The sequence below is a fragment of the Crocodylus siamensis genome, chromosome 14 (genome assembly GCF_052110815.1).
Source record: "Crocodylus siamensis isolate JL-2025a chromosome 14, ASM5211081v1, whole genome shotgun sequence".
Classification (NCBI taxonomy): domain Eukaryota; kingdom Metazoa; phylum Chordata; order Crocodylia; family Crocodylidae; genus Crocodylus; species Crocodylus siamensis.
In genome coordinates, this window is record NC_143408.1 from 13761501 (window position 1) to 13787455 (window position 25955).

Below are 25955 nucleotides of genomic sequence, written 5' to 3' on the forward strand. Positions count from 1 at the left end.
ACCTCTGCATTTTCCAATTTATTGACCTGACAGTAGCTTAAGCCTATTAGGATCCACTAGAGACAGGTGTTGAGTTGAGGATTGAAGGGGTAAGGGTCTGAAACCGTAAGTCAGGAGCCAGAATGCCAGGTCAGGGTTAGGAGCCAGGAATCAAAAATCTAGTTACCAATTCTGAAGGGTAATTTACATGACAAAGAGTAAGCCAGGTCAGGAAAAAGGTCTGTAGAGAAAATCCAAGGGCTAAAATCCAGGAGCAAGCTGAAGGAAAGATCAGGAACCAAGGAAATCACTGGGATAGGAGCAGCCCAGGACTGAAGGTGCTGGAGGAGTGCCTTTAACCCAACTCCAGAATCAATCGGAGAGAAGACACTGGGTCAGCTGGGTGGACTGAGGATCAGTACACTAAACGAGGGTTTCAGGGCAAGAGCCTGCCTGAGCTTTACAGAGCTGACTCAAGCTGTAACTCAGAAGCCTTACAGAACCTTTCTTACCTTTCACTCTGCCAGTTCCAAGATCGATGGCACCTATGAGGCATGTTTATACTAGCTCCTTAATTATGCTGGGAAGTAGGCCTGTGCGAAGTGGCTAGTATTCGCTTCGGATTCAGCAGAATCAGGGGACAGTGATTCAATTCGATGATTCAAATCACTGTCCTGAATCAATTCGGCTGAATCATCCAGGCCCCAACCCTCACCCACTCTCCCAGCCCAGCAATGGCTGCCCTGCCCGCCCCAGCTCCTGGCACTTTGGAAAAAAAAAGCCTCTACTCACCCGGTGCTGCCAGGTGTGATTCCCACTGCCCCGCGCTGGGGGGGGGGGGGGGGGGGGGCTCTGCACAAGCCCCCTGTCCTCCACCCACCACTGTCCCAGCCCTCACCCCCACAGCTGCCCTGCCCACCCCAGCTCTGGCCCTTTAAGGAAAAAAAAAACACACTCACCAGTTTCTGCCTGGTGGAAGGGCAATCCCCACTGCCTCATGCCACATGGTGGGCTCTGCACAAGCCCCTTGAGGCCGCTGCAGGAGCAGTGAGTCCCAGGGTTGTTCTCATTTTACCAGCTTCAAGTCCAGCCGCAGCTCCTTGCTGCAGCCGGCGGGGACTGTCCGAATCATCAAAGGTCATCAGAACTTTGAATCGATTCAACCTTTTCATTGGTCTCCTGATTTGATTCGGATTTGGAGACTTAACCACCAAATCGGGCTGAATCTCCTCTGAATCGAATCAGCACCCAAAGCTTTGCACAGCCCTACTGGGAAGCACTGTTCTTCTCCATGCAGACTGCATGGAGGAGGCACCAGTAATTGAACTGTCCCATGTTCTGTGCTAGGCAGATGCTATAATCAGTCATGTTTGCACATGCCCAGCTGCATGAAGGGGAGTTATATTACAGTCTTCAGGGCTGCAGCGGGAAGGGTGGGCATGGTGTGCTTCATGGTGGTGCCCCCTAGCCCAGTGTGCAGGTGCTGTAGACATGCCAGACTGCTTTGGTTCTGATTCTAATCTTACTCCTGCCCCTTATACCAGGGTCGTGCCTGGACTCCACTAAAGATGACTCCTAACTTATAGTAGGTGATTGTAGAATTGCTTACTGTACCTTGGGATAGAATTTATCCAAAAAAGGTGAGGCAAAACCAAGGAACTTTTCACACATTTTGTCTAGAAGCACTGACATGTGCCAATCCTGAAATCTTGCCCCCTGGAGAGCGCCATATAGAGTACCTAGTTATTCCTGTATCCCTGGCTTGGATTGCTTCCATTATTATACATTCCCTTATGATGTGCCCTGCCTCAGTGCTTGTGCTGGCTGTGCTGAAACTTGGTTATGAATTGGTCTTAGGTTTGGTTCCTAAGGAATGTGGAGGCTGAAAACAAAACAGCACCCACACTAAAACCATGTCCTTCCAGCACATGCTGCATATAGATTCATTAACTATATCAGGGTTACTGTTCTTGTATCCCAAACTCAGAGAAATATGAAGTGGCCAGCCTATGTTCACACAGCATAGGTTGTGCAGGGTGGTGGGGTGGGGGAGGGTTGATGAGTAGTGCGGGTAGCCTGTACAGCACTGTCCACAGGGCCCTCCAAAGTGCGGGGCCCTGGGCGGTCACCCCAATTCACCCCTTTCAAGGGACGACTCAGTCCGTGTATGATAATAGAGGATTTCTGCATATAGCTAATATTGGATTTTATGAGCTACAGCAGATCTGGACTCTGAAGAATGCTCAGCTCTTTCCTGTCACTGAAGAAGGCTCCTGCTCATCCCCTGGTCAGCAGCTATGGAAAGCAAAGGACCCTTATTGGCAGGAGACAGGACAGATGTTACAGCAGACAGGGGATCCTTTTGAAGCTACAGGGACCAAAAGCAGAGAAGAACTGAATGCTCTCATCAGTGAAATCAAGGAAAGGAGACCCTTTAGGACCTTTTTATCCCTGATCTCATTGTTCCCTAGATGAGCTCAGTAACACTTCCTTAGCAATGGAATAAGCCTGGCTCTGTGCCAGATAGCTCCTGAACTGCCCTAGCTGCTCTCAGAGCATAGTACTGCAGCACCTCCTGCTGAAAAGGTACTATGGGGAACAGGGCCAGATTAACACATAGGTAAACTAGGCTGAGCTGCAGGGGGTCCCAGTCCTTCCCCCTCTACCCCCACAGTGGCAATGCAAATAGCCCCATCTGCCTCCCTTTTCTCACCTTGCTGCCATAGCAGCTGCTTCCTAGCTGCAGCCCTGCTCCCTACAGGTGATAGTGCCGTGGTGGGGAGGGGGCCTCGACCAGCCCAGAGCCCACAAGTTTGTTTAGCTAGGGCCCACTAAAGGGTTAATCTGGCCCTGACCAGGAGCGCTTTCAGAGCTGAGCTAATGCAGGACACTGACATACAAATCCTGGGGTTGATCATAGGGCTGTCACATGGCTTCTTGGCTGAAGCTCGTTCAAACTCTTGAAGGTTTGGAGCCCAATGTTGCTGTGCCATGCTCTGAAAATATATCCAGGCAGCACCTTAGGATGCTTCTCAGAAGTGGGCCCAACAAGCTATATTGCAGAGCAGCTTGGTCCAAACCCTGTGAACATGGGCGTGGTGTTTTGTGTTCCTATGATTTTGGGGCTGCAAAGACAGTTGCACTGGCCAGCTGTCTTTTCCTTTCGTATACAGGCAGTCCTCGACTTACAACATTTTGAGTTGCAATGTTTCACACTTAAAACATTTATAAATTGACACCTTGTTTCAAGTTTATGACATCAATTTCGACTTTACAACGCTTGATCGGATGCAATGCCACGCTAGCGAACAAGTTCGCTGCATCGCTCATCTCCCTGGAGAACATCTGTCCAAATTTCCTTGGACACTTTCTTTAAGAAAGCAGGCAAGACGCCAGGAAAACCTGTAGCCAAGACTCCTGAGAAGACTGCAGCCCAAGTACCCTTCAAAAAGTCCAACCAAGTCACCTCAAAGAATTCCTTCCAAATCAATATGATTGCTATTTACAATATAAATACATTAATGTAGCCATATTACTCATCTGTAATTGATTGAATACAAAATTCTGGGGTATTTTTGGTGAAAATAGGGTATCAGGCCTTGGTTCAGGAACCAATCCCCCATTTATGACATTGTTTCTTATGAGAAAATTGGTTCCAAGTTGCAACGTTTTGACTTAAGACACAGTTTTCAGGAACCAATTGTGTACATAAGTCCAAGGACTGCCTTATTCCATTTCTCTAGACATGTGGCCCTTCGGTAGGTATTTGTTGGAATTACTGAACAGCTCCATCAAGCACCAGTAAAAAATAACCCACCTTTAGTCCTGAAAGCTTTGTGGGAGATAAGTCACTATAACCTGAGCTCCAGGTCTCACTGTGCATGTGTACATGAGACATTTACTGCAGAGCTGCCTAATTATCTCTGCAATAAACATTTCTGCATCTACATGTGTGTCCCTATTAGGGCGCATGAAACTAGTAACCTCCACATCAAGCTAGTTCTTGTAAATACAAGAACTAGCCTGCCCCAGAGTTTTTTCATGAGCAGCAGCGTACAAGTAGACAATACCTGGCTAGTTGAGGCATGAGGGTGCTTCAGTGCAGGGGCTGCCTGCCAGCTAGCCTCATGCTGAAGCACCCTCATGCCCCAGCCAGGTCCCCCACAGCATCTTGATCCTGGTTGGAGCAGCCCTGAGCTGCTGCCAGCCAAGGCTGCTCTGACCAGGCTCAGTGTGCTGCCCAAGAATATACTCCAGAGTTTATTCATGCGCATTAATTGAACATGTAGCCAAGCCACTATGTAGCACGGGGGGGACTGCATGCCTCTTGCTCCATTCCTGCTACTGATCACACATATAATTTTGTGGGGAGTGATCTTTTAAAGGGGAATAGTAAGGCTGTAGAAGGGAGTCAGAGTTTGCTCCTGCTACACTTAACTGGCAGATGAGCTGACAAGGAAAGGTAGTGGTGAGATGAGAATAAACACAAGTGCAGCCCCTTTAAACTTCATGAAGGAAAATGATGTCAGGGGTGCGTGACCCTTAAAAGGGACACTGAAGCTGGGGAAGGAGGAAGACTCCCAACCACAGGGAGCAGAGGATGGGCCTTGGGATAGGGTTCAGAACTGGGACATTGTACTTACCAGTGCTGGCACGGAGGTGCTGGTAGGCAAACGCTGGAGCAGCAAGCTTGACAGGCAACACCGGACCAGGACAGTTTAGTGGAGATTCTAATGATGTGAGATTCTCTGGACCTGCAGGAGAAGAGCCTGAAAGAAAATGGCCTGAAAGAAAATGGCAGAGGTGCTTTTGGGCAGAAACCATAAGTAAGGAGCTAAGTTCCAAACACGGGGTGAGACATGACCTGGGTGGTGAAGACCCCGGTTGGGAAAGGACTGTACCTTGCAAGCAATCGTTGGGCACAGAGATGATTCAGTTGCTGGTGGAGACAGAGTTGGTCCCATGTTGTGAGCAATAACAACATAAGGCAACTCGGAAGGGACAGTAACTGTACCAGGGGAAGAACCAGGTGGCTAAGGGTGGCCAGTGATTTGTTGGCTTACTACAGCCTGGATTGTAGCTAACAGATCCCAGGACACTGCAAGTGAGGCCACAAGAGGCCATCCTGTAAAGAGGAATTCTAGAAAGAGGAAGATTGGTGAAAGGATACCAACTCCTTACTGTATATTACTATATTGGTTTGCCATTATGACGAGTGATAACCCTTTAAGTTACTAGTTCCATTGGCAGCTTAATAAAAGTAGAGAATTAGACTTGAGGACTGCTAATTGTCCTTCACCTATCACTGAAGTTCAGAGGGCAAACGAGACCATCACAAGCCCTAACTAAAAGATCTGTTGACTGACCAGTGCTGTTAAGATCTGAGGGTGGAGATGGACATGGTGTAGGAGGTGGTGGAGCTGACATCAGGGCTGCATACCTAAGGGAGCCTCCCACATTATATTTTTCCAACAAGTAATACATCAAGATGTGGCAGGAAAGGATGAGACAGGCTGCCCACACAGGAGAACATCTTGCTTCCGTTACAAAGGCAAAAGGAAGATAAAAGAGGAAGTGTTGAAGAATAGACTGATGTGTAAAGAGAGGAAAGGAGAGCAATTACTGAGGGCAACTTTCTCTCTCTTGTAGAAGAAAGGAAAAAGAGAGCAAACTAAATGTGTAAATGATTAGGGGCTACTGTGTGCAGTGGCACACAGAGGCTATCCTCCGGAGGGACTGGGCCTGGGAGCTGAGAGTCCAGGAGCATATGAGTTTCCTCTGTCTGAGCCAGGTAGCCAACCCCTGAGATTGGTAGCTTCAGCCAACTCATAAACTTTAATCACCCATGAGGAGGGAAAGAGCAGTGACAAAGAATTAACAGCTGTATGAGAGGATAGTTCAGGCAGACAATGTTGAAAATTTTTGGGGTTTGATATTACTTGCAAGTTGACGGAGCAGTGCTTGTGAAAAGTCTACTAATAGTCTGTGGCTTCTCAGATGAATCCAAATGGGCCTTACCTGATTTTGACCCCTTACAATTTTGCCAAGTTCTTTTTTGCTGTAGTAGTCAAAGGGCACAATCACATTTTGGGACTGAATGCTTGGACCCTGGGTGCCTTACAAAAACATGCCAGTTGCCCCTAATCTGTGCAGTCAAAAAGACAAATGCAGGTAGAGCACAGCAGAAGGGCCAACAAGATACTAAGAGAGATGAGGACCAATTAGCATATGCCGTGTGAGTTCCATGCTTCATCCAGTTTTTTTTACTTATATATTTACTGACCTCTTCTCCATATGCCCCTCAACTAACCACTGCAAGTTTATGCCCACATGCCCCTCAAACTAACAACTTCCCCACACATACTGTGCATAACCCATTGTTACTTGCTCTGCTATGTGACTCACCCATTCATAGAAAATTATGATTGGAAGGGACCTCAGGAGGTCATCTAGTCCAAACCCCTGCTCAAAGCAGAACTGTCTCCAACTAGACCATCCCAAGCAAGGCTTCGTCTAACCAGGTCTCAAAGACCTCCAAGGATGAAGAGTCCACAACCTCCCATGGTAAGTTGTTCCAGTGTTTTGCTGCCCTCCTAGTAAGAAAATCCTTCCTAATATCTAACTTAAACTTCCCTTGCTGCAACTTGAGACCATTGTTCCTTGTTCTATCATCTGCCACCATTGAGAACTTCTGCCATTCTCTTTCGAACTCCCCTACAAGTAGTTGAAGGCTGCTATTAAATCCCCTCTCAGTCTTCTCTTCTCTAGACTAAATAAATCCAGTTTCACCAGCCTCTTCCCAGGAGTCATGTGCCCCAGCCCCTGAACTATTTTTGTTGCCCTCTGCTGGACTCTCTCCAATTTGTCCATATCTGTGGGGGGGCCCAAAACTGGACACAGTACCCCAGATGTGACCTCACCAGTGCTGAATAGAGGGGAATAATCACTTCCCTTGACCTGCTGGCAACACTCCTACCAATACAGCTTAGCGTGCTGTTAGCCTTCTTGGCAACAAGGGCACACTGTTGGCTCATATTCTGCTTATTGTCCCCTGTAACCCCCAGGTCATTTTTTTGCAGAGCTGCTGCCCAGCCTGTCATCCCCCAGCCCGTACTGGCTATATGTGGGATTGTTCTGACCTAAGTTTGGGGCTTTGCACTTTTCCTTGTTGAACCTTACGAGATTTCTTTTGGTCCAATCCTCCAATTTGTCTAGCTCACTCTGAATCCTAGCCCTACCCTCTGGCATACCTACTCTTCCCTGCCCCCACCCTTTACTATATTAAGGACAGCCTAGTCCTGAAGATATGTGATTTACTGTTCCCACAAAAAGCAGCCTTCAGCAGGCAAATCATTCCACATATACCAAGACAGGCCATGGCAGCAGTGTGCTCAAAGGAACACAAACTGCATGTGAATGTCCTTTATAAGTAGCATCCCATACTCAGCAACTACAGACCTCCTGCAAGGATGGGAAAACATGAGTCAAGATAGCATTCACACCCAGTTTGCTGTGGCATGGATCTTTCCTTTAGGGAGCATCAATGTCTCCTGTCTCTACTTCCCACACAAATATCCTGTTGAATAAAAGCAGAAGAGAAAAATATGGCGATTTTATACACTGAATCTAGGCTTTTTCTAATCCAGAGACCCAGTAATGCACTTACTGCTAAGAAAACAACTCCTGTTGTCAAAACAGAAAGGCACTAGCTTGACCACAGGTGGCTAGAAAATGCAAGTGTCCTCACAGTTTCCCCTTGTCTGGCCAGGGTTCTTTCAAGATAATAAGACAGCCAGCCCAGTGTGCTGCTCTCAGAACGTTGGGTAGAGAGCTAGGGTCAGTTATTAGCTGGGATTCAGAAGCTTCTTATTTTCAGTTTAAAACAAGCCTTTGCTGTTACGTTGCATTTGAAGATTTGGGAATATGCTCATTATTTCTCAGTTTTGGCATCTAATTCCCTGAAGAAAAGGATGTTGGGTTCACAAAACCAGAAAATGTCAGGTCTGACCAAAATAAAAAAAAATCCAGCAACACACAGAGCTCTGTGTATTCAGAGAGGAATTGGCAGGGCTGAGCGGTGGCAGAAAACTCCAAGCAGTACTAAGGGACGTGCCCAGAGTGGAAAAATCGTGCTAATTGTCTGTGAGAGGGACCTAAAACTAAACCCAAAATGAAGAGAGAAAGAGGCGCCTTGACCAGAGTCCTCAGCACTCCAGGTTTCACGCATTTGGTGTGCCTTCTTATCCACACAGGTAAGAGAACACTACTCTCTAAAGAATTTGTGAATGGTGAGTGGGTTTGCAGATGTCTTGATATGTGTGGTGAGGTTTAAGTAAATACCAGTGTGTTTATGAGCTTACTGTGCTTACCCATGCATGAAGAAGTGGGATTTATTTATTCATGTAACATCTTTTAATGCCTTTTCTTCTCCCAATGTAGCAGGTCCCTGTCTTTGGAAAAAGATTTAGAAGTTTTAAATGGGAATTAAGTAGTTTCTTATGGAACAAATAACTTATCTGTGCCACCAAAATCAGGATTTTGAATCCTGTTTTTGAGTGAGTTTTCAAAGCAGGACAGTTTGATGTTACAGTTAATCTAATATTCTTTTTGAAAGACAGTTCAAGTTGATTCAGTTGATAATTCAGCTGTTTTGAAGTTTGGTCCAAGATAAAAGTGGTGGAAAGTTTTAACAACTGTTATTCAGATATAGGCACTGATGCTGGGCATAAATTTTGGCTTGAGCCCTATGACTGTAGAAGATGTAATGGAATATATCCAGGTTTCACGCATTTGGTGTGCCGCCTTCTTATCCACACCAAATTAAATGGAATATTTAAAAGGCAATTGGTCCCTAGTATTATTCTAGAAATGTGGGGAAAGGAGTTTTATTTGAAAACCCTGCTCCTGCAAAAAGTCCTCTCTGTTTGAATTCTTTCCCCAGCTCCTCAGAGAAGTGGAATTTAATGGGATCTATGTGCTAGCTTCGATACTGTATGACCTACTCAGCTGCCATGGAGATGAACTCTCTTTCTCTCATCATTGTTTCTTAAGCAGCCCACACATGCATATTGGAAATGATCTGGAATACACTTAGATAGGTTGGCAGGCATCTGGGCTTTTTATAGGGGCTGGGTTTTGGTTTCTCTTTTTATTTATCTTTGAAAATGTCCCCATTGGTAGTGTGCTGTGCTAATGCTAACCCACTTGCAGGCAGTTTACAGTAGCTTGTTAGTGGCAAAAGTCCCAGTGTTTGTCTCAGCTGACAGGGTTGTGCATGAGCACATTTGGAACAGTGTGTTCCACACTTTTCAGCCATCAGAGATAAAGAACTGCATGGCTGCAGAAGGTCCTGTGCTTTTTTGTGAAAACAGCTCTATAAACAGCACTCTACCATAACAGTAACGGATCTTGAGCGAAGGCTGAGAGACTTCCAAGGAGTGGCAAGCAGGGTAAAGTGTCCATGCTCAGTGAAAAGGGCCCTTAGGTCTGACACAAGGAGTAGGTAATACAGAACCTATGCTGCCTGGGAGTCAGCCATAGCACCTCAAAGTGCTCTACACTACAGAGTCTCTAAATGCTCTTATGGATGGCTTCTGCTGCCCCAGGCAGATTATCCACTCCAAGAATCCATCTACTGGGATTAAGGAAAGAACCAGATGCAGAATAAAGGCTTACATTACCTTGTATATACATGGAAGCACAGCACAACAGGCAGAGTGCTTCCACCAAATCCAACAATTTGCTGAAGCTTTGCTGTGCTTTCACTGCCAGTGCCTTCTTGTGCTGAGATATAACGGGGAGCTGGTCTTGGCCTGTGAGATCCAAGACCAAACTTTGTGAAAGTAGTACTCTTGGAGATAGGTCACTTTTCTTCTTTTGTGATAATATGAACATACTGTAAAATGGCAGCTCCATATCAACTCTGCATGCCTATGAACATGGCTAGCAAGGCTACCACAATGCCCTCCTCGGTCCTGCTAGCCAAAGGCCTAGGTATAGCTTGTCTACACTAGCATAATGAGCCTTTACACCTGGAACAAAAAGGAGCTGACTCATGAAAGGCCCTGCATTCATGAAACTTACTTGAATCTAATATAGAATTACTCTGGTAGAAATCAGGATAAAATTCTCTAGATGGAAGTAATATGAGTTTAAGTGTTGCATATCTGGAGCTTGTCCTGGGATAGCAGTTTGCTCAAGGCAAAAAGGCTTTTGCCAGCCTCCCCACCACCTAGTGGTGAGGCTGTGTAATAGCTATCTCCTGAATGCAGTTACCTCAAATGTTCTGCATAAAGGTGTCATTTATATCAATGTACAAAATTAATGTAAGTTATATGGGTGTGAATGTGCTATGCATCTTTCTCTAGGGGCTACCAGTGGCAGTGGGGGTGTGTTATAAACAGGCCTGAGGGGTACTCTCACCAGGGGTGTTTACTGCTTAGGGAGGGCCTTTATTATATGACCCTAAAATGCAACGGTTGTTCTGTCATGACAAGTGACAGAACAAGAAGCAATGGTCTCAAGTTGCAGCAAGGGAAGCTTAGGTTAGATATTAGGAAAAACTCTCTCACTAGGAGGGTAGTAAAACACTGGAACAGCCAGACAGGTTGTGGAAGCTCCATCTTTGGAGGTTTTTAAGACTCAGCTAGACAAAGGCAAGGGACTGGGATGATTAGTTGGGGATAGTCCTGCTTTCAGCAAAGGTCTGGACTAGATGACCTCCTAAGGACCTTCCAACCCTAATTTTCTATGATTCAGCTGCCAAGAAGTAGGATAAATTATCTCAGATCAGAGGTCAGAGGTAGACTGCTTCTGGTACGTGAGATAGCTCATTTAGAATTAGCTCAACCTGCCAGTAATCGCTTGATTCAAAGATGCTCTCTATGCACTAGTGATTCTAGATGCTCTCTATCATGGCTGATTGATGGGTCTTGAGGTGACAGAAACCAATCCTTGAGCTACAGATCCATCTGCAGCAATTGCAGGTCTTTTTGCAGGGGAGAGTAGGCCATAGGCTAGAAATTCTTTTTCCTTCCTTCGCTCTTCTCTTTCCTGCTTTGTGGGGAAGATGCTTGACCTTGAAGTGGGCTGCTGCTTGTTGATAACATTGGCTTCAGCAAGGATGATGGCATTTGTATAATGATCCATTTGATACAGAGGATTTCCCAATCTCTGCAGGAAATACCAGACTTTTTCTGTGCACATCAGATTGATGGCTTATAATCATCTTGGTAGGACTAATACACATAGGTCTTTTTAACCTTTTGCCATTTCCAAATGATAAGACCCCAGTTTATTTAAAAATGCTCTCCTTCCCTCCTACCCTTCTCCACAGCCTCCCATTCATCTCCCCCTTGCTTCTCTGATAGCCACTAGCATATATCCTGCATCATTTTCTTTCCTTTTGCTCCTACAGCCTTTCACAGTTTCTTTCCTCAAGAATACTAGTTGCTGCCTTGTTGGAGTTTTCTGTTGATCACTGTTCTGTTTGACTTTTATTTCCCTGAAGAATGCGGTGCAGTTACATTCAGCAGCTGGAGGCCACAAGGGAGTTGGGAAGCTGCTTTAATAGAGCTTTGCCCCAAACATAGGCTGCTTGCAACCTGGTTTGAACAACTGGAACCAAAGCTAGAACTGGAGCTGCACAGTACTACACCGCACTGTAGTGCTGGTTCCACTGCTAGTCCCAGCTACTGAATCTTCCTACCACCCAGATGAAGCCCTCTGCCACTGAAATGCTGCCAATCAGGACTCATATTAGAGATGATAACTTTTATTAGACCAACAAGATTTTTGCAAAAATACTTTCTTTAATTGCAAGCTTTTGGACATGAACACCTTTCATCAGGCATTGGAGAAAAGATTGTAAAAGTTCTTCTGGGTAGAAATGAAAGTTCACATTTCACAGGATTTCACAGAGGAGTCAACAGATGGAAAACTCCTCTGGGCAGTCAGTTCACAGCTGGTATGAAACCTCTCACCTTCTGTGAGGATCTGTGATGATGCAAATTGCCTTGAAACAGAGACAGGAGGAGGATCTCAGGTTTCAGGTGGTCACAGTTGCTGCCTGCTTGGGGAAAATATCGAATTTTAGCTGATTTTTAAAAATGAAATGTTCATATCTTCACAAGCTGTGAATTTCAGTGTTGATAAGTTAAAAGTGATGCACGTGTAAAAAAAATAACATAAGATGCACAAACCTATTAACTGTCACTAGTGAAGACTGAGATGTTGGAATTATTGTAGACTGTTCTTTGAAAACATCAGTCCAGTGCTGGCTCAAGTTTAGCTGTCAAAATTGCAAATAGAATGGCAGGAGTTAGTAAGATGGGCACTGAAAATAACACAGGAAAATGTATTTAGAGTTACACCCTGTATAAAATCATGTTATGCCCACACTTTGAGAACTGCATGCAGTTCTGGTCTTGCCACCTCCAAAAGGATAAAGCAGAGACAGAAAAGGAACAGAGAAGAGCAACAAGGGTGATCGGGGCACAGAGAGCAGAAGGGACTAAACAGACTAGGGCTTAACAGGTCAGAGAAAAGACAAATGAGAGGGTATATAACAGAGGCCTATAAAATCATGCAATCACATTGGTATGTATTAATTTAATCAGTTCTTCAAGTGGAGGCCAATCCTATTTCCAAGAGACACATGGTTTCTTGTCCCTTTGCTACCCTCGTGGGATGCCATGATTCAGTTCTAACTGAAGCTGCCAGGGTTTTCAAGGCCTCATACATGTGGCAGCCCCTAAGGTGAGCAAGCTGAGAGAAAATCATGCCAGGATTTTGTGGTAGCCTTGGGGAGGGGGTGGAAGTTCTGGGCTGAGCTGGGCTTCTGGGTTCCCAGCTTCTTGGTGGGAGTTAGAACTCCAGGCTGCTCAGGGAACTCGTGACTTTCAACAGAAAAAGCTGACATGAAGTGATTACACACAAATGCACACATTTCAGACCACTTTTTTCCATGGGAAATTTTGAAATTGGGAGCTTTGATTCTGATGCAGAACAAAATGTTTTGGGGTTCCAGAACTTCTTGGAAGAGAAATTCCAGATTCTGATCAGCTTTAGAGTGAATTTGTATGCAAGCTATAGGATATTTATCTGCACTGAGGCAGGCAACATTCACATAAATTCCACATAACTTTATCTTAGGGGTGCACTTATAGAGATCTTGGGGCCAATACCCGATATTTAAGGAGCTATATCGGTGGATACCGATCTGATTTCTGATACAGCTGCCTCCAGCTGTAAGTCCATTGTGGGGGGAGGGAAGGGGCATTGGGGGGGCAGATCAACACCCACCACGGTGAGTGAGGGGGCAGGAGCAGTTGGGGCGGGGTGGGTGTGGGATGGAGCCGTGGCTTGTGGCAGGGAGAGTTGCTCCTGCCACTGCTTGCACACTGAGAGGGCATGTGGGGACATGTGCCCTTTGGATTTGCATGTGGTGGGGCAGGTTGCAGCTATGGGCTGGAGCTGGAGCTGCATGGGGCTCTTCTCAGCAGGGACTGGGCTCAGAGTGGGCACTGGTGGCGCTGGGAGGGGGCTGAAGCCACCCCAAATTTCACTGCAGCTCCACTCCCAGCTGCCACTGCCAGCCACCCAGTGCAGCCTTGGCTCTTCCTGGCACATGGGTGGAGGCAGGGCATTGAGCTGGGGCTGTGCCAGGTGGTTGGCGGCAGAGCTGCAGCAAAATTTGGGTTGGCTGCAGCCCCCTCCCAGTGCCCACTCCAAGGCCCATCCCCACCGAGAAGAGCCCCGCGCAACTCTGGCTGCAGGCCATCCACCCCATGCAAATCTGAAGGCACACAGCCCCTCCCCCCATGCCCTCCTGGGGTGCAAGCAGCAGCGGGAGCTGCCCCCCACCCCATGAGCCATGGCTCCATCCCGTGCTCACTGGACAGCACCTGCCCCTGCCCCCTCCCTCACTGCGCGGTGCATTGGTCTGCCTCTCCTTGCCTCTTCCACCACAATGGACTTACTGGACTGTGCTCCTTGCTGCCTGAGTTACAGCCCCAAATACTTTCCTCTGCTGGATGATGATTGCTGAACAAAGTAGGCATCTATTTGACGTAAGGGCTCTTCTAAATGGCACTGCCACCTCTGATTAGAGTGCTGAAGCTCACCCTCCCTACTGTTTCTGTGCAGCTCACCAGGTCCATGCTGTTGTTTTGTGAATCACAAACATTGAACTTCCTGACACAGCAGCTTGTTAAACTTGAGCCAGAAAGGAATTGGCTCAACAGCTGAGCGCATTGTCTTCTGCTTTTGGCAGCCTTTACTGCTCCAGACCCTGAGGTCAGTTCTGGGAGTGCAGCCCCTACACAGACAGGGTAAATGCTGTAATTGTACCCTCTTGTTCAGGCCACTTAATAGCAGGCAAATGGCCACCAACTGTGCTTGCCCTCCATGAACCACATGGGGTGAAATTCAGCAGTTGCTTTCCATTCCCTTCTTCGGGGAGCAGTGCTAGGATAAGGGGCCAGAAGACTGTACCAGAGAGGTCTGGCATGACAAAAGGACACCCCTGTACTTTCGTTGTTTCTGCATTCCCACACTGTCTCCTTTTTCCCACTCCTCTAACTGTTTCTCACCCTTTTGTCCAAGGGAGGAGCGACCCTGGTACTGCATGTCTTGGGACCCAAGGCAACACTGTCTTCCAAGCATTCCCTGGGTGGGGCTCCCAGCTGGTCTTCCTGTTGTCCATCTTCATGTTTCTGTGGAGACTAGCCTGGAACCCTCCAAGGCAGGGCACACTCAGTTGGGTGGATGGGATGGGGCCACAAGTAAGCAGGGAGTGAATGGGTGGGGCTGGGATCAGGATCATGGGGCCAGAGCCAGGGGCCAGAGCTGTGATCTACTCCCTGCATGGCCCTGCCTGCAGAACCAGAACCTGTTGCAGGGACATGTGGCAATAGAGCATGGCTCTGTTCCATGCTGTCACCACCCTGCAATCCCAATCTCCACCTGTTCTGCTCCCCACCTGCCCACAGCACCATCCCATCCACCTAGCAGAGCGTGCCCTGCCCATGCAGGTCTCCAGCCAGTCTCTGTGAATACCCTTCCAGCCTGCTCCATCTGGCACCTCCATTGGTGGGTGTGGGCAGACAGGCCTGGGTGCTCAGGCAGCAGGACCATGTCCAGCAGCAGCTAAAAGGAGCTGCTGGGAAGCAAGTCCAGCCACCACACTACCCCAGCCCCACTGGATGCCTGGGGGCAGCAAGACTGGAAGCCTGTCCCCCCCGGGCCCCACTATAAGCTGGATAAAATCCCTTGATAGGCTGGACCTGACATGCAGGTTGTATTTTGCCCACCCATGTGTTAGTATCTGCTATCTTCTCCTTTAAAAAAAGCCTTATATGCTAAGATCAAGCCACTTCTCAATCTCCTCTGTGATGAACCGAACAGACTGAGTTTTTTGAACGTCCTTCTGGAGGGTGTTTTCTCCAGCCCCGCTAGAAGGGCTGTTAGGTGCTGAAATCAGAGCTGTTCCTTTCTAATGATTATTAGTCTTAGGGTGGTCAGTGAACTAGACATTTTCCCAGGGACTTACACTACAAGACCCCCACTTATCTGAGCATAAGGGTGAGTGGAGGAAGGCCAGCTGCCTTGGAACTCTGTCCTCAGCAACCCCTTTCTTTCAGTGCAAGCTGCCTCCCATCATATCGGCCCTGCAACGTCATGTTCCTTATTCTCCCTTCTCCACATAGGGCTGGACAACACCCTCCCCTCACTCCTTTCCCATGTCAGTCAGGACCTGTAGTGACACTCCTTCCTAAAACCATCCCTGTGCCCTCCTCTGTCCCCCATTCCCCATCTTTTTCCATGGGACTTAGCAGGGGAGACCCTGTCTTGGGGCTGCTTGCTCTCCATCTGTCTTGCTGCTCTAACTTCCAACAAGCTTATGTTGAAACCCTGGAGCACACCATTGTTTCCTGAGATTCTTCCCCGTGGCTCCCCTGCTGGGCCTGAGCTCAGATGGGAAGCTATGAGGAAGGTGTCCATGAATGTGCCTTCTCTTGCTACCCATATTCCCATCTCAGAGTTGGGTGTCACTTGCTTGCAGCAAGTTGTCCCATTTGTACTTGTGGATGAAAGGAAGGGTGGAGAGGAGAGGACTGTGTGGCTTGTTGGGTTTCTCTTTCCGAGCATGTGTATCATGTTAGTCACCATCATCCAGAAAGGTTTTTTTGTGGGTGGCTAAAGCTCCATGAAATATTTGGTACACATTTTGTGAATCAATGCCCAGCAGAACCTTTGGCTTTATCACCCGCACACCAGAGAACACATTGGGTTGGGAGTTGCTCTAAGATTTGGCAAGTAAGCACCTGTGGAAACAGTTGAGGTTGGAACCAGACAGTAACTACTTTGCCTTTTGAAGCAAGGTCCCTGCATTGCTGGGTTAAGCTTTGATTTTTATTTACAAGCTGCCAAGAATAAGAGTGGCAAAGACACCGAGGAAGAAGGGCGAGATTTGCAGAAGAACTTAGTTGCACAGAGGGATTTTACAGCACCCTCGAAAGGAGTAAGGTGCCTAAATACCATTGGCTTTTAAAAGCTGTTACAAACAGGCTAGGTTTCTAAATCCCCCCTCAGTACTGGGCACCCAAAGATGGAGAAAGTTGCCCGTCTTGCATCTAGTTCCTTCCTCGCTAGGATGCAACATGAATAATAAAGGATCAGGTAGAGGAGAAAGCCAAGGCAAGATAAATTCAGTGCATGCTTCACCATCTAAGGTGAAATCTTAAGAAGGTTTGGGGGTGTGCTTGAAGGATGAACCTTGCCCTAGTGACAATCAGCAGCAGCACCAGTTTAATTGGGGAACAGATGCTTTAAGTTAACATGCCCTTCAGCTCTAGCACAATCTGCTACTGAGGAAGTAAAAGCATGTTATTCAGGAACTTGTGTTTTTAATCAGACCTTGCATTTAGCTCACTGGTTAGTAATAGCTTTCTCTGCTGGTTGCACTGAAGAGGGAAGGCAGGAGATGGCTTGCATACTAATAGGTCTCATGACTTGCAGACTTGTTGAAGCCCTTCCTTGTGCTGCTGTGCATAGCTCCTAAATCTAACACTTAATTGTCACCCAGATGAATCATTTTCCCTCTGCTGCATTTCAATAGGGGTTTTGTTTGCCCTGGGGATTACTGCATCCAGGCTGCAGGCCCATGTCTTGCTAAGGCAGCTTACCACATACTGAAAATTTCTTCTTTTCACAACATCATGTTTGGAGGTATGTGCCCTTGCCCTGTGCTGTCCATTTGCTGGGTAGTGTTTCCACAGGTCTTTTCCAGAGCCTGAAATAAGGAGTGCAATTAAGCTGCACTCCTCTCTGCACTGACAGGGTGGAGGCAAGCAATGTTGCAGTCCCTCTATAACCCCGCTGTACAGTATGTGTTAGGTCAGGCTGAATTCCCTGAAGACATTTCCCACAAGTTACAAAAGGGCCCCTGATATATCAGATTCTCCATAACACAGGAGATGTTGTACACCAGACAGCTAAGAAAATTGTCCCTCCTGTGGAGTTAAAAGGACTTCAGCAAAGGGTCAGTGTCCCTATTTGCTGTAACCTCTTTCATGTCAGATTCCCAACTATGCTCAGGCCCTTATTCATTAAGGACTGTTTTCTTCTCCTGCCTTATATAGATATTTAACCCTTACATCCCCTTGTCTATTCTGTAAAAAGAGACAGGATCTACTACAGTAGCATAAGCAGCCTCCACATATACTACCTAGGTTATTCCCTGCATACTTCCATGCAGGGCCACCCTTGAGGATGGCAGGAGAGTTGCTGCTTTCACACCCCTGTTGGTTCTTGGTTTTTTTGCTGCTATGGCCAATTTGTGGGCTAGAGTAGATTTCAGTTGCCACCTCAGAGATGTTCCTAGGGACCCCAGCTCCACAGGAGCAACTCCTCCTTAAGTGGTTAAGTTCTTTTCAGCTGCCTAGAGTTAAAAACACATAAATCAGTGCTGTGTGCAATTTAAGCCCGTTTTAGGTCTTATTCCCAACTGCAACTTGACTTATTCTTCTCAGCATATTCACTACAGATATTTCTGCTCTGTTGTTCTACAGTTCCTCCTGGGCCAAGCACGTAATCCTGCATAGGTCCCAGAAACAGTCTGATGGAAGATTCACCATCTTCTTAGTTATGTTCTTGAGGTACTTACCAAGAAAGTAAAACACTCTAGTTCTAGGGGCCGTTCTGAACAGAAGTTTTGAACATGCATTCTCTACTACTTAGCAAAGTGTCCCAATCACCAGTACAGACAGTCAAAAGACGGAGGCGGAATTAGACTAACTTGCAAAGGCTAAATCAAGTTGCAGAGAGCAAACTGAGAAACAGCTCGTCAGACATTTGCTTTGATTTAGGAAATCAAGCCACATACCTGCAGTGGCTTAGGCCAGAAGCCAGGGAATGCTACAGCATGGCTCTCTGGCACATAGCCAGGATGAGCTATGTGTTTGTTTCTTCTTCCTGCTATGATTCTGGATTACAAATCCCAGAAACCTCAGGGGCAGCAACAGGACTCTGCAGAGTTGCTCATCATGTCCTCTTTGTGCCTCCAGGTGCCTCTGGGCTTTGTAGTTCACAGCTGCAACCAGTAGCAAGGTTTTTAGCAGGGTAGGGCAACTCTACTCAGGGGAAGGGAAATTGAACTCCCCTTTCTGGCCCCAGCTCCCAGCCAGGGTTTGTCGGGGGGGGGGGGAAAGAGGCAGTCCCTGCCTTCCCGCCACCCCCCAGCCCTAAACCCTTTTCTGCTGGAGCAGACAGCACAGCCCAGCTCAGGGCTGGAAAGCATGCTGTGGGGCTGATTTAGAGGTCTGGTTCAGGTTTGTCTGGGATAGAAGTTTCATATAGGAAGCAGCTCAAGGCTGGGTCTCATGCCAGCTCACCCATTTATCTATGGGGCAGTCTGCCCACTCCCACCTGCCATGACTTTGTGGGTCTCAAAACAGGTGGTATAATGCAGGAGACTGCCCATTACCTGATCTGATGCCAGGGGGCGCTACCTGCAGCTCCAAGCCTCCCCTACACCACAGGGTATGCTTCATAGATGGCATCCATGGTGTCATTATACTCGCAGCCTAGAGCCAGGCCAAACCTAGTCCTCACTGTCAGTCAGATCTCTTTCAGACACATTCATTCCACTCTCCTCACTAGGGAGTCTCACACTCCACCCCGTCTCACAGGGTCCATCTCACATTTACAACTTGTCCCACCCTGCTCCCTCTTTGAGCAGCTCCCATAGGCTTTATCCAGATCACAACTTGGGTGGTAGACATACAGTCTCTTGGGCCTGTCTTGTGACCCTCACCTGGGTAGTGGTCAGCCAAGTTCCTGTCCTGGACCAAACTTGCCCTGCCCCCTCCCAGGGAAGCTTTACATAAGCATACATAAAAACACACTGGGCCCCTAGCCCCACACACTGGGCTCCTAGTCCACTGTTCCCCCTTTCTGGGACTCCACATTTCTCTCAGCTTTCTCTCCAGGGGTTGGCCCATGTACTGCCCTTCAGCCCTACTCAACCCTCTTGCAGGCCCTCACTACCACCCCCTCTCTGAGTCTACACATCTACCCCCTCCTTCAGGGCTCTGGGGTTTCCCTCCCCTGTGGCAGTTCAGGTGGTCACAGCCATGCCTGGTCCCACTTGGATCTTACACCCTCTTCCAGCTCAAGTAGCCATAGCTGTGCCTGGCTCCCTTGTGCCCATAGCGTTGTGGGGGTTAGGGGTTAAGGCACCCCAACCCACCTATCACCAGGGTGATAACTGGCCCAGCATTTTCTGGGGACTCCCACACCACCGGGAGCCTTACCAGGCCACCCATCCCTGGCAGGGTGCAGTTTTAGGTCATGCCCAGGACTAAGAGCCTCCTATCCAATCCTATAAGCTCTTGCCCTTACCTCCTGGTTGTTCCTGCTGCAGTTCAGCTAGACCATACTTCTCTCCCCCCCGGCACTAGGGGACTGCAGCCCTTTAGGTTCTCAAAATGGCTTCTGTCATCAGGCACCTACTGGATGCCTGACTCAGCCCTTAAAGTGGCAGGCAGTACAAGTGCTCAGCCACAACTAGTTTGACCCAAATCAATTAAGTCTGATCCTGCATTCAATCTGATTTATCTTAAACCAGTTTCAGCCATTTTGAAACTGGATTGTGTGTACTGAACTTTTGTTACAGGTTTAAAACAACTTCTGATGACTTGTATGTAACTTCTGTTCCTAGCCCTGGTCTTGAGCTAGGGAATGTCAGGAGCATTCTCTACCCTTCCTATTAAAGCTATCCCCCTGGGACCCAGAAAGGAAGATGTATAGAACCAAGGAGAGAGTAAGCCAGAGGAGTTTGGCTCTTTAGCTGAGTGCAGTGGGTGCTGCTGTAAGAGAAAGATGGCCTGATTTCTGGCCCTGTCTCCTACCCTTATGCTGTGCAAATCTTTTATACAATAATTACACCTCAGCTATCTAAATCATGTCTTCATTCTCCCCCTTCCCATAGCATGTTTTCATTCATTCTTTAGTCTCAAGCTCCCTTCCCTCCCTACTCCTGTTACTAAAGCACCATTTGTATCCTACTTCCCAAGTTCCAGTCCTTTACTGCCAGGACCTCTGCTACCATGAATGTCAGTTACTGTTAAAGCAGAAGCAAGAGCAGTACTGCAACCCAATTGTCTGAGGTTGTACCAACTAAATTCTAGTTCCCTGCTCCAAAATCATTTCTACTGCTTCTATCTTTTTTTTCCACAAAAAAGTTTATGGGATTCAATCCTTAATTTAGTTCTATCTCTGCTTCTTTCACTAACCGAGGGAAAGAACCATTGTTGTTACTCATTTTTTTTTAAATTTTACTTGGAAGGTGCTTAGGTGTTTTGGTGATAGGTACCAATGTTAACCTTCTGTCCTATTCTTTGATCATGTTCCGAAATTCACTAATCCCTTCAGAATCCATCAAGGGCCAGAAGCAGCTTTTCCCAACAGAGCACTTTATCCCAGACATTACATAAATGTGAAGAATTGCCTAGTTTATTTCTGTCTCTTGGCCTGTTTATTAGGGCTGTGCAAAGCTATGGGCGGTGATTTGATTGGAGGAGATGCGGTGGCTGAATCTCTGAATCTGACTCAAATCAGGGGGCCAATTAAAAGGTCCAAATCAATTTAAAGGTCTCTGAATCTTCAGAAAAGATCTGGAGAGCTTTGATGATTTGGACAGTCCCCAGTGGCTGCAGCAGAGAGCTGTAGCCAGACTCGGAGCTGGTAAGTACTAGGGGCAGGGGAGGTGGTGCTGGGGGAGAGGGAAGGGAACCATGGGGGACCCCTGCCAGCCCCCAGCCCCTCCCTGCTCCCCCAGCCCTCCTATGGCTGCCTCTTCCACCCTAGCTCCTGGCCCTTTAAAGAAAAGCCCCAGTGCTCACTGGGTGCTAATGGGCAGGGGGGTGAACCCCACTGCCTCACCCTGCATGGAGGGCTGTGCCACAAGCCCCCTTCCCTCCTCTTGCTCCCCCCAGTGCCCCCATGGGTACCCTGCCTGGGCCAGCTCCGTCCCTTTAAGAAAAAAAACCAGAGAAAACCCCTAGGACTCTCGGCTCAGGCAGTGGCCTTGGGGCTTTGGCAGGCTCTGCAGAGCCTACTATGTAGCATGGGAAAGTGGGGGCCAGTGGGGATCACCCCCCACTGGTAGGAACAAGAAAAACCCTGTATTCACTGTTTTTTTTTTTCTTAAAGGGCCAGAGCTGGGGTGGGCGGGGCAGCCATGGCGGGGCTGGGACAGTGGCGGGGAGGCAGGGGCCTTGTCCAGAGCTCCCCACACAGCATGGGGAAGTGGGGATCTCCCCCCGCTTGGCAGCACCTGATGAGTTGGGGCTTTTTTTTTTTCAAAGTACTGGGAGCTGGGGTGGGTGGGGCAGCCATTTCCAGGCTGGGAGAGCGGGTGGAGGATGGGCCTGGCCTGGGTGATTTGGCGATTCACCAGGAGCTGAATGTCCAAATCAGAGTCAGCTGAACCGATTCAGGGCAGTGATTCGAATCACCTAATAGAATCACTGTCCCACAAATCGGTCGAATCCAAATCCAAAGCGAATACTAGCTGCTTCTCACAGGCCTACTGTTTATGTGTTGTGCTGCAGTATCTTTATATTGCTCCAGCTACAAAGAAGAAGTTGCATGCCTGGTCACCACCTATAATGCCCAAGAGTAGGGGAACTCAGCTTTCATTTAGGTACCAAAGGAAGTGGCTGCATCTTCTAAGGATTTCACTGCAAGCAACAGGGCTAGGAATTTTCCAGCCCAAAAAATAATTCTGAGATTTTGAAAAATACAATTGTTTTGCAGCAAAATGGGAAGAAAAATATCTATGACTCCTTATGCCAACCAAGTTTCATAATCTAGCCAGGCTTTGGGCTATCTGGTGATAGGATGGCATTGTCCACAAATCAGTCAGCCAGCCTCAGGCCCAATTAGTAGTCCCAACAGGTTAAAGAGAGTCTCTCTCTGCCCTGTTATTGCAGTCCATGTGTCCAGCTGGCCGAGCCACCTGTGCTGGGTTCTACACTAAATGCTTGTGCCCTTCAGTCTATTGCACGGTTCATGCATCTCTAGCCAACCCATTATCCTCTAAGTTTGCTCAAATATCCCTAGTCTTTTCCCTTCAGCCCCTTTGAGGTAGGATAACCCGATGCTTAATGTTTCATTCCCTTAGTCACAGTTCATTGTGCTTCTGTGACTATACCCAGTAGGGATTGTCTGTTATGTCTTTAACTTCCACACATCTAAGGTTGTTAAATCTCAACGCAAGTGTGGGACCCTGGATCCCCTTCCAGAACGGACTCACAGTTCATCACTCTTGCCATTCCACTGAGGCAAATGATGTCTCTTTGTGCTTCCACATCATGTTGTTTGCTCCTTCAGGTAGGGGTTTGGGTCCTGTGGTCTAAAGGCTCCTCTGAGCTGCTAATCAGATGAGAAGATTCTTCCCTGCTCCCTTTACTCCTGTTGGGGCATGATTCACTTAGGCTCCACACTTCTGCAGCTGTGGTCCTGGGTCTCTGTTCCCTCTCCAGCTGGTGTGGGGTGCATCTTTATGACATCAGCTCCTGTGCACCAGCCAACCCAGATCTGGCATGATCTTGTAAAGCATAGCAGCTGCAATGTCTGGAGCTCTCCAGACAGCACTGCTAGCATCCTTGCAGGTAAGTCCCAGCCCTGGAGGTGGGGATCAACTGCTTCTGCACACCACCCTTGAGGGCCGACAGGGGTACCTCTTGGGGTCTTATCACCCCTGCATTGGTTGTCAGGGTACTCCCCACTATGACAATTGTTTTAGCTGGGTTTTTTTAAGTTGATTTTCATGGACAACTGTGGATCTTGTGGTTTCCATGAAATCTTGAATTGCTGTCTGTAAAAAAAAAAAACCCAAAAAACTAACAACAAAAAATCCCCCACAGATATGGAGGTGCTGAGGCAAGGCTAACATCAGGGAGGAGGAGAGCTGTCTCAGACAAATGACAGTGTTGGCATAAGACCAAATGGTTATAAACTGAGCATCAATAAATGTAGCCTGGAAACTAGAAGGAAGTTTCTAACTACTAGGGAAATGTGGTTCTGGAACAGCCTCCTAACAGGAGAAACTGGGGCAAAAAACCTAATCATTTTTAAGATGGAAGTTGATAAGTGTACAAATAGGATTGTAACATGTTGTGCCTGTGATGGCAGGAGACCAGACTCAAGGACCCAGGAAGTCTCTCCCTGTCTTATGCCTTGAATCCAGGCTGATAGGTGAGTTCTGAAAGTCAGGGCTGCCTAAGGAGGTCATTAGAGGTGGCAGCTGGATATGTCCTGATCTCAGCACTCACCTTTTGCCAAAGAGGATCGGGTTGGTGAACTGTGTAAGTTATTATAGGAAAAAAGGCTGACAATATAAAGGAAACAGCCTCCCCTCCACAGCCACAAGGCAACCCCACTTCCTCTGAGTAACAGGGCTGTGCGAAATGGCCCTGTTCTGTTCCAACTTCAGTTTCAAGGTCTGGATGGAATAGTGTTTTGTATCAAATTTTACTATGAGTCGAAACAGCCTCACTGTTTCGCTTCATCAAAACAGTGAGGCTGTTTTGACGCTGTTTCGATGTTTTGCCCAACCATTGCACTGGGGAAAGGAAGTCAGCCCAGCTGGGTTGAGTTCCCATCCCCCCCGTGCTAGATCAGGCTGGGCTGACTTCCCATCCCCAGCCGGAACTAGTGCGGGGGATGGGAACTCAGCCCAGCTAGGCTGACTTCCTTGCCCGAGCCCGATCCCAGCCCCGGGGATGCGAAGTCTGTCCAGCTGGGCTGACTTCCTGTCCCTGGCACTAGATCGGGCAGGGAACAGAGAGTCAGCCCAGCTGGGCTGACTCTGTCCCCCCCCCTGCCCGGGCTAGCACCGGGGATGGGAAGTCAGCCCAGGTGGGCTGACTCCACATCCCCTGCCTGATCTAGCACTGGGAATAGGAAGTCAGCCGAGCTGGACTGACTTTCTATCCCCAGTGCTATCATCCAAACATTTCAACTTTCAAAACATCTAGCCTCATTTTGTTTCGAGGCTGTTTTGCAGCCCTTTGTTTCATTTCAATTTTGCTGTTTCAACCTCAGAATGAGTCGAAATAGTGTCGGAACAAAGTGGGTTGTGAAATTTCATGCAGCCCTACTGGGTAACCCTCTATGAGCACAGCAACATCTATGGGATGTTGGCAGCACTACTCCCAGACTTACTTGAGGTGAAAGCAGTTCTTCTTGATGCCAAGCTGGGACAGGGCAAGGAGGTGTAACTTTCCCTTTCGGATGGTAAAACTACAGTTTGTTCAAGGAGGAAACTATTTGGATTCTTACTGATTCTTGTTGGCCAAGAAACACAGCTGTCTTCAGTAGTGAGCCCTCAGGATAGGATGGAGCTGGGACCCACACACTTGGCACTACTTTTTTGTATGTGTCAGTAGGAGCCAGTCTCAGGATTATTATGCTTTGCTCATGTGATGAAAGCCCTTTAGAGGTGGTTGTAGAAACGTTTTATTTTGCATAATTCAAATCCTGCCAAAACCATCCATTAAATGAGACTGGGACAGGAGGCGCAGTCAGGCCCAAAATGAGGATTTTGTTCCAAGAGGGACCAGAAGCGTTCTAACGCTAGCTTGCACAAATCATGAGGAAAACGTGGTGCAAACAAACCCACACATAGGGTTGTAGGGTCCCTAACTCCCTTGATTTGCAAGTAACACTCCTGCTCATACAGCTGGTTATGCTGTTGCCTTTTTGGCAACAAAAGTACACTGTTTGCTCATATTCAGGTTATGGTCTACTGTAATCTCCAGGACATTCTCTGCAGTACCACAGCCTACCCAGTCATTCCCTAATCTGCTTGCAATGATTCCATCCCCCCATGCAGGACTTTGCACTTGTCCTTGATGAATCTCATCTTTTTTCAGTCTATCCAGGTCTTTCTGGACCTTGGCCCTACCTCCAGAGAGTCTGCAACTCTACCCAACTTGGTGTCATCCACAAGTTTGCTAAGTGTGCACTCAGTCCCATCATCCAAATCATTAATGATGATGTTGAACGATACCAGACCTAGGACAAAGCCCTGGGGAACCCCACTTGATACCTCCTTCCAACTAGACATTCAGTCACTGAGGATTTCTCATTGAGCACAATGATCCCACCAGTTACGTATCCACCTTGCATGTGCATACAAACAGAAACATACACACCCCTTCGGGTCCCAAGTTAAACACACTGGCACTGATACTGGACAGGCCTCTGATGAGGTCAGGTAGGCCTAATCCCTGCCTCGGTCTAATCCTTCATGCAGCATTAACCTTTGACATACTATAAACTGACAGTGCCTCAAGTAGGAAGCACTTCCCGCTCTCCCATTCCCAAAGCCTGGCATTTAAGGCCAAGAGAAGAGACTTGGCCTTCTGAGAGGGCCAAAAACTAGCTAGACCAGTCAGGTCCAGGCA

The 25955-nt window shown here is 47.7% G+C and overlaps 1 protein-coding gene across 2 annotated transcripts in view; it reads left to right on the forward strand.

The window, feature by feature from the left end:
* HEPACAM (hepatic and glial cell adhesion molecule) overlaps nt 1-25955 on the forward strand; it is a 110581-nt gene that overhangs the window by 5717 nt on the left and 78909 nt on the right. Inside the window, exon 1 of one of the 2 annotated variants that reach the window (XM_090027046.1) lies at nt 8132-8231. The exons of the other annotated variant lie outside the window; for it this stretch is intronic. Coding sequence (XP_089883172.1) covers nt 8150-8231 — 82 coding nt within the window. The 5' untranslated portion in view covers nt 8132-8149. Of the gene's footprint in view, nt 1-8131; nt 8232-25955 lie in introns of those variants that run through there. 2 annotated transcript variants of the gene reach the window in all.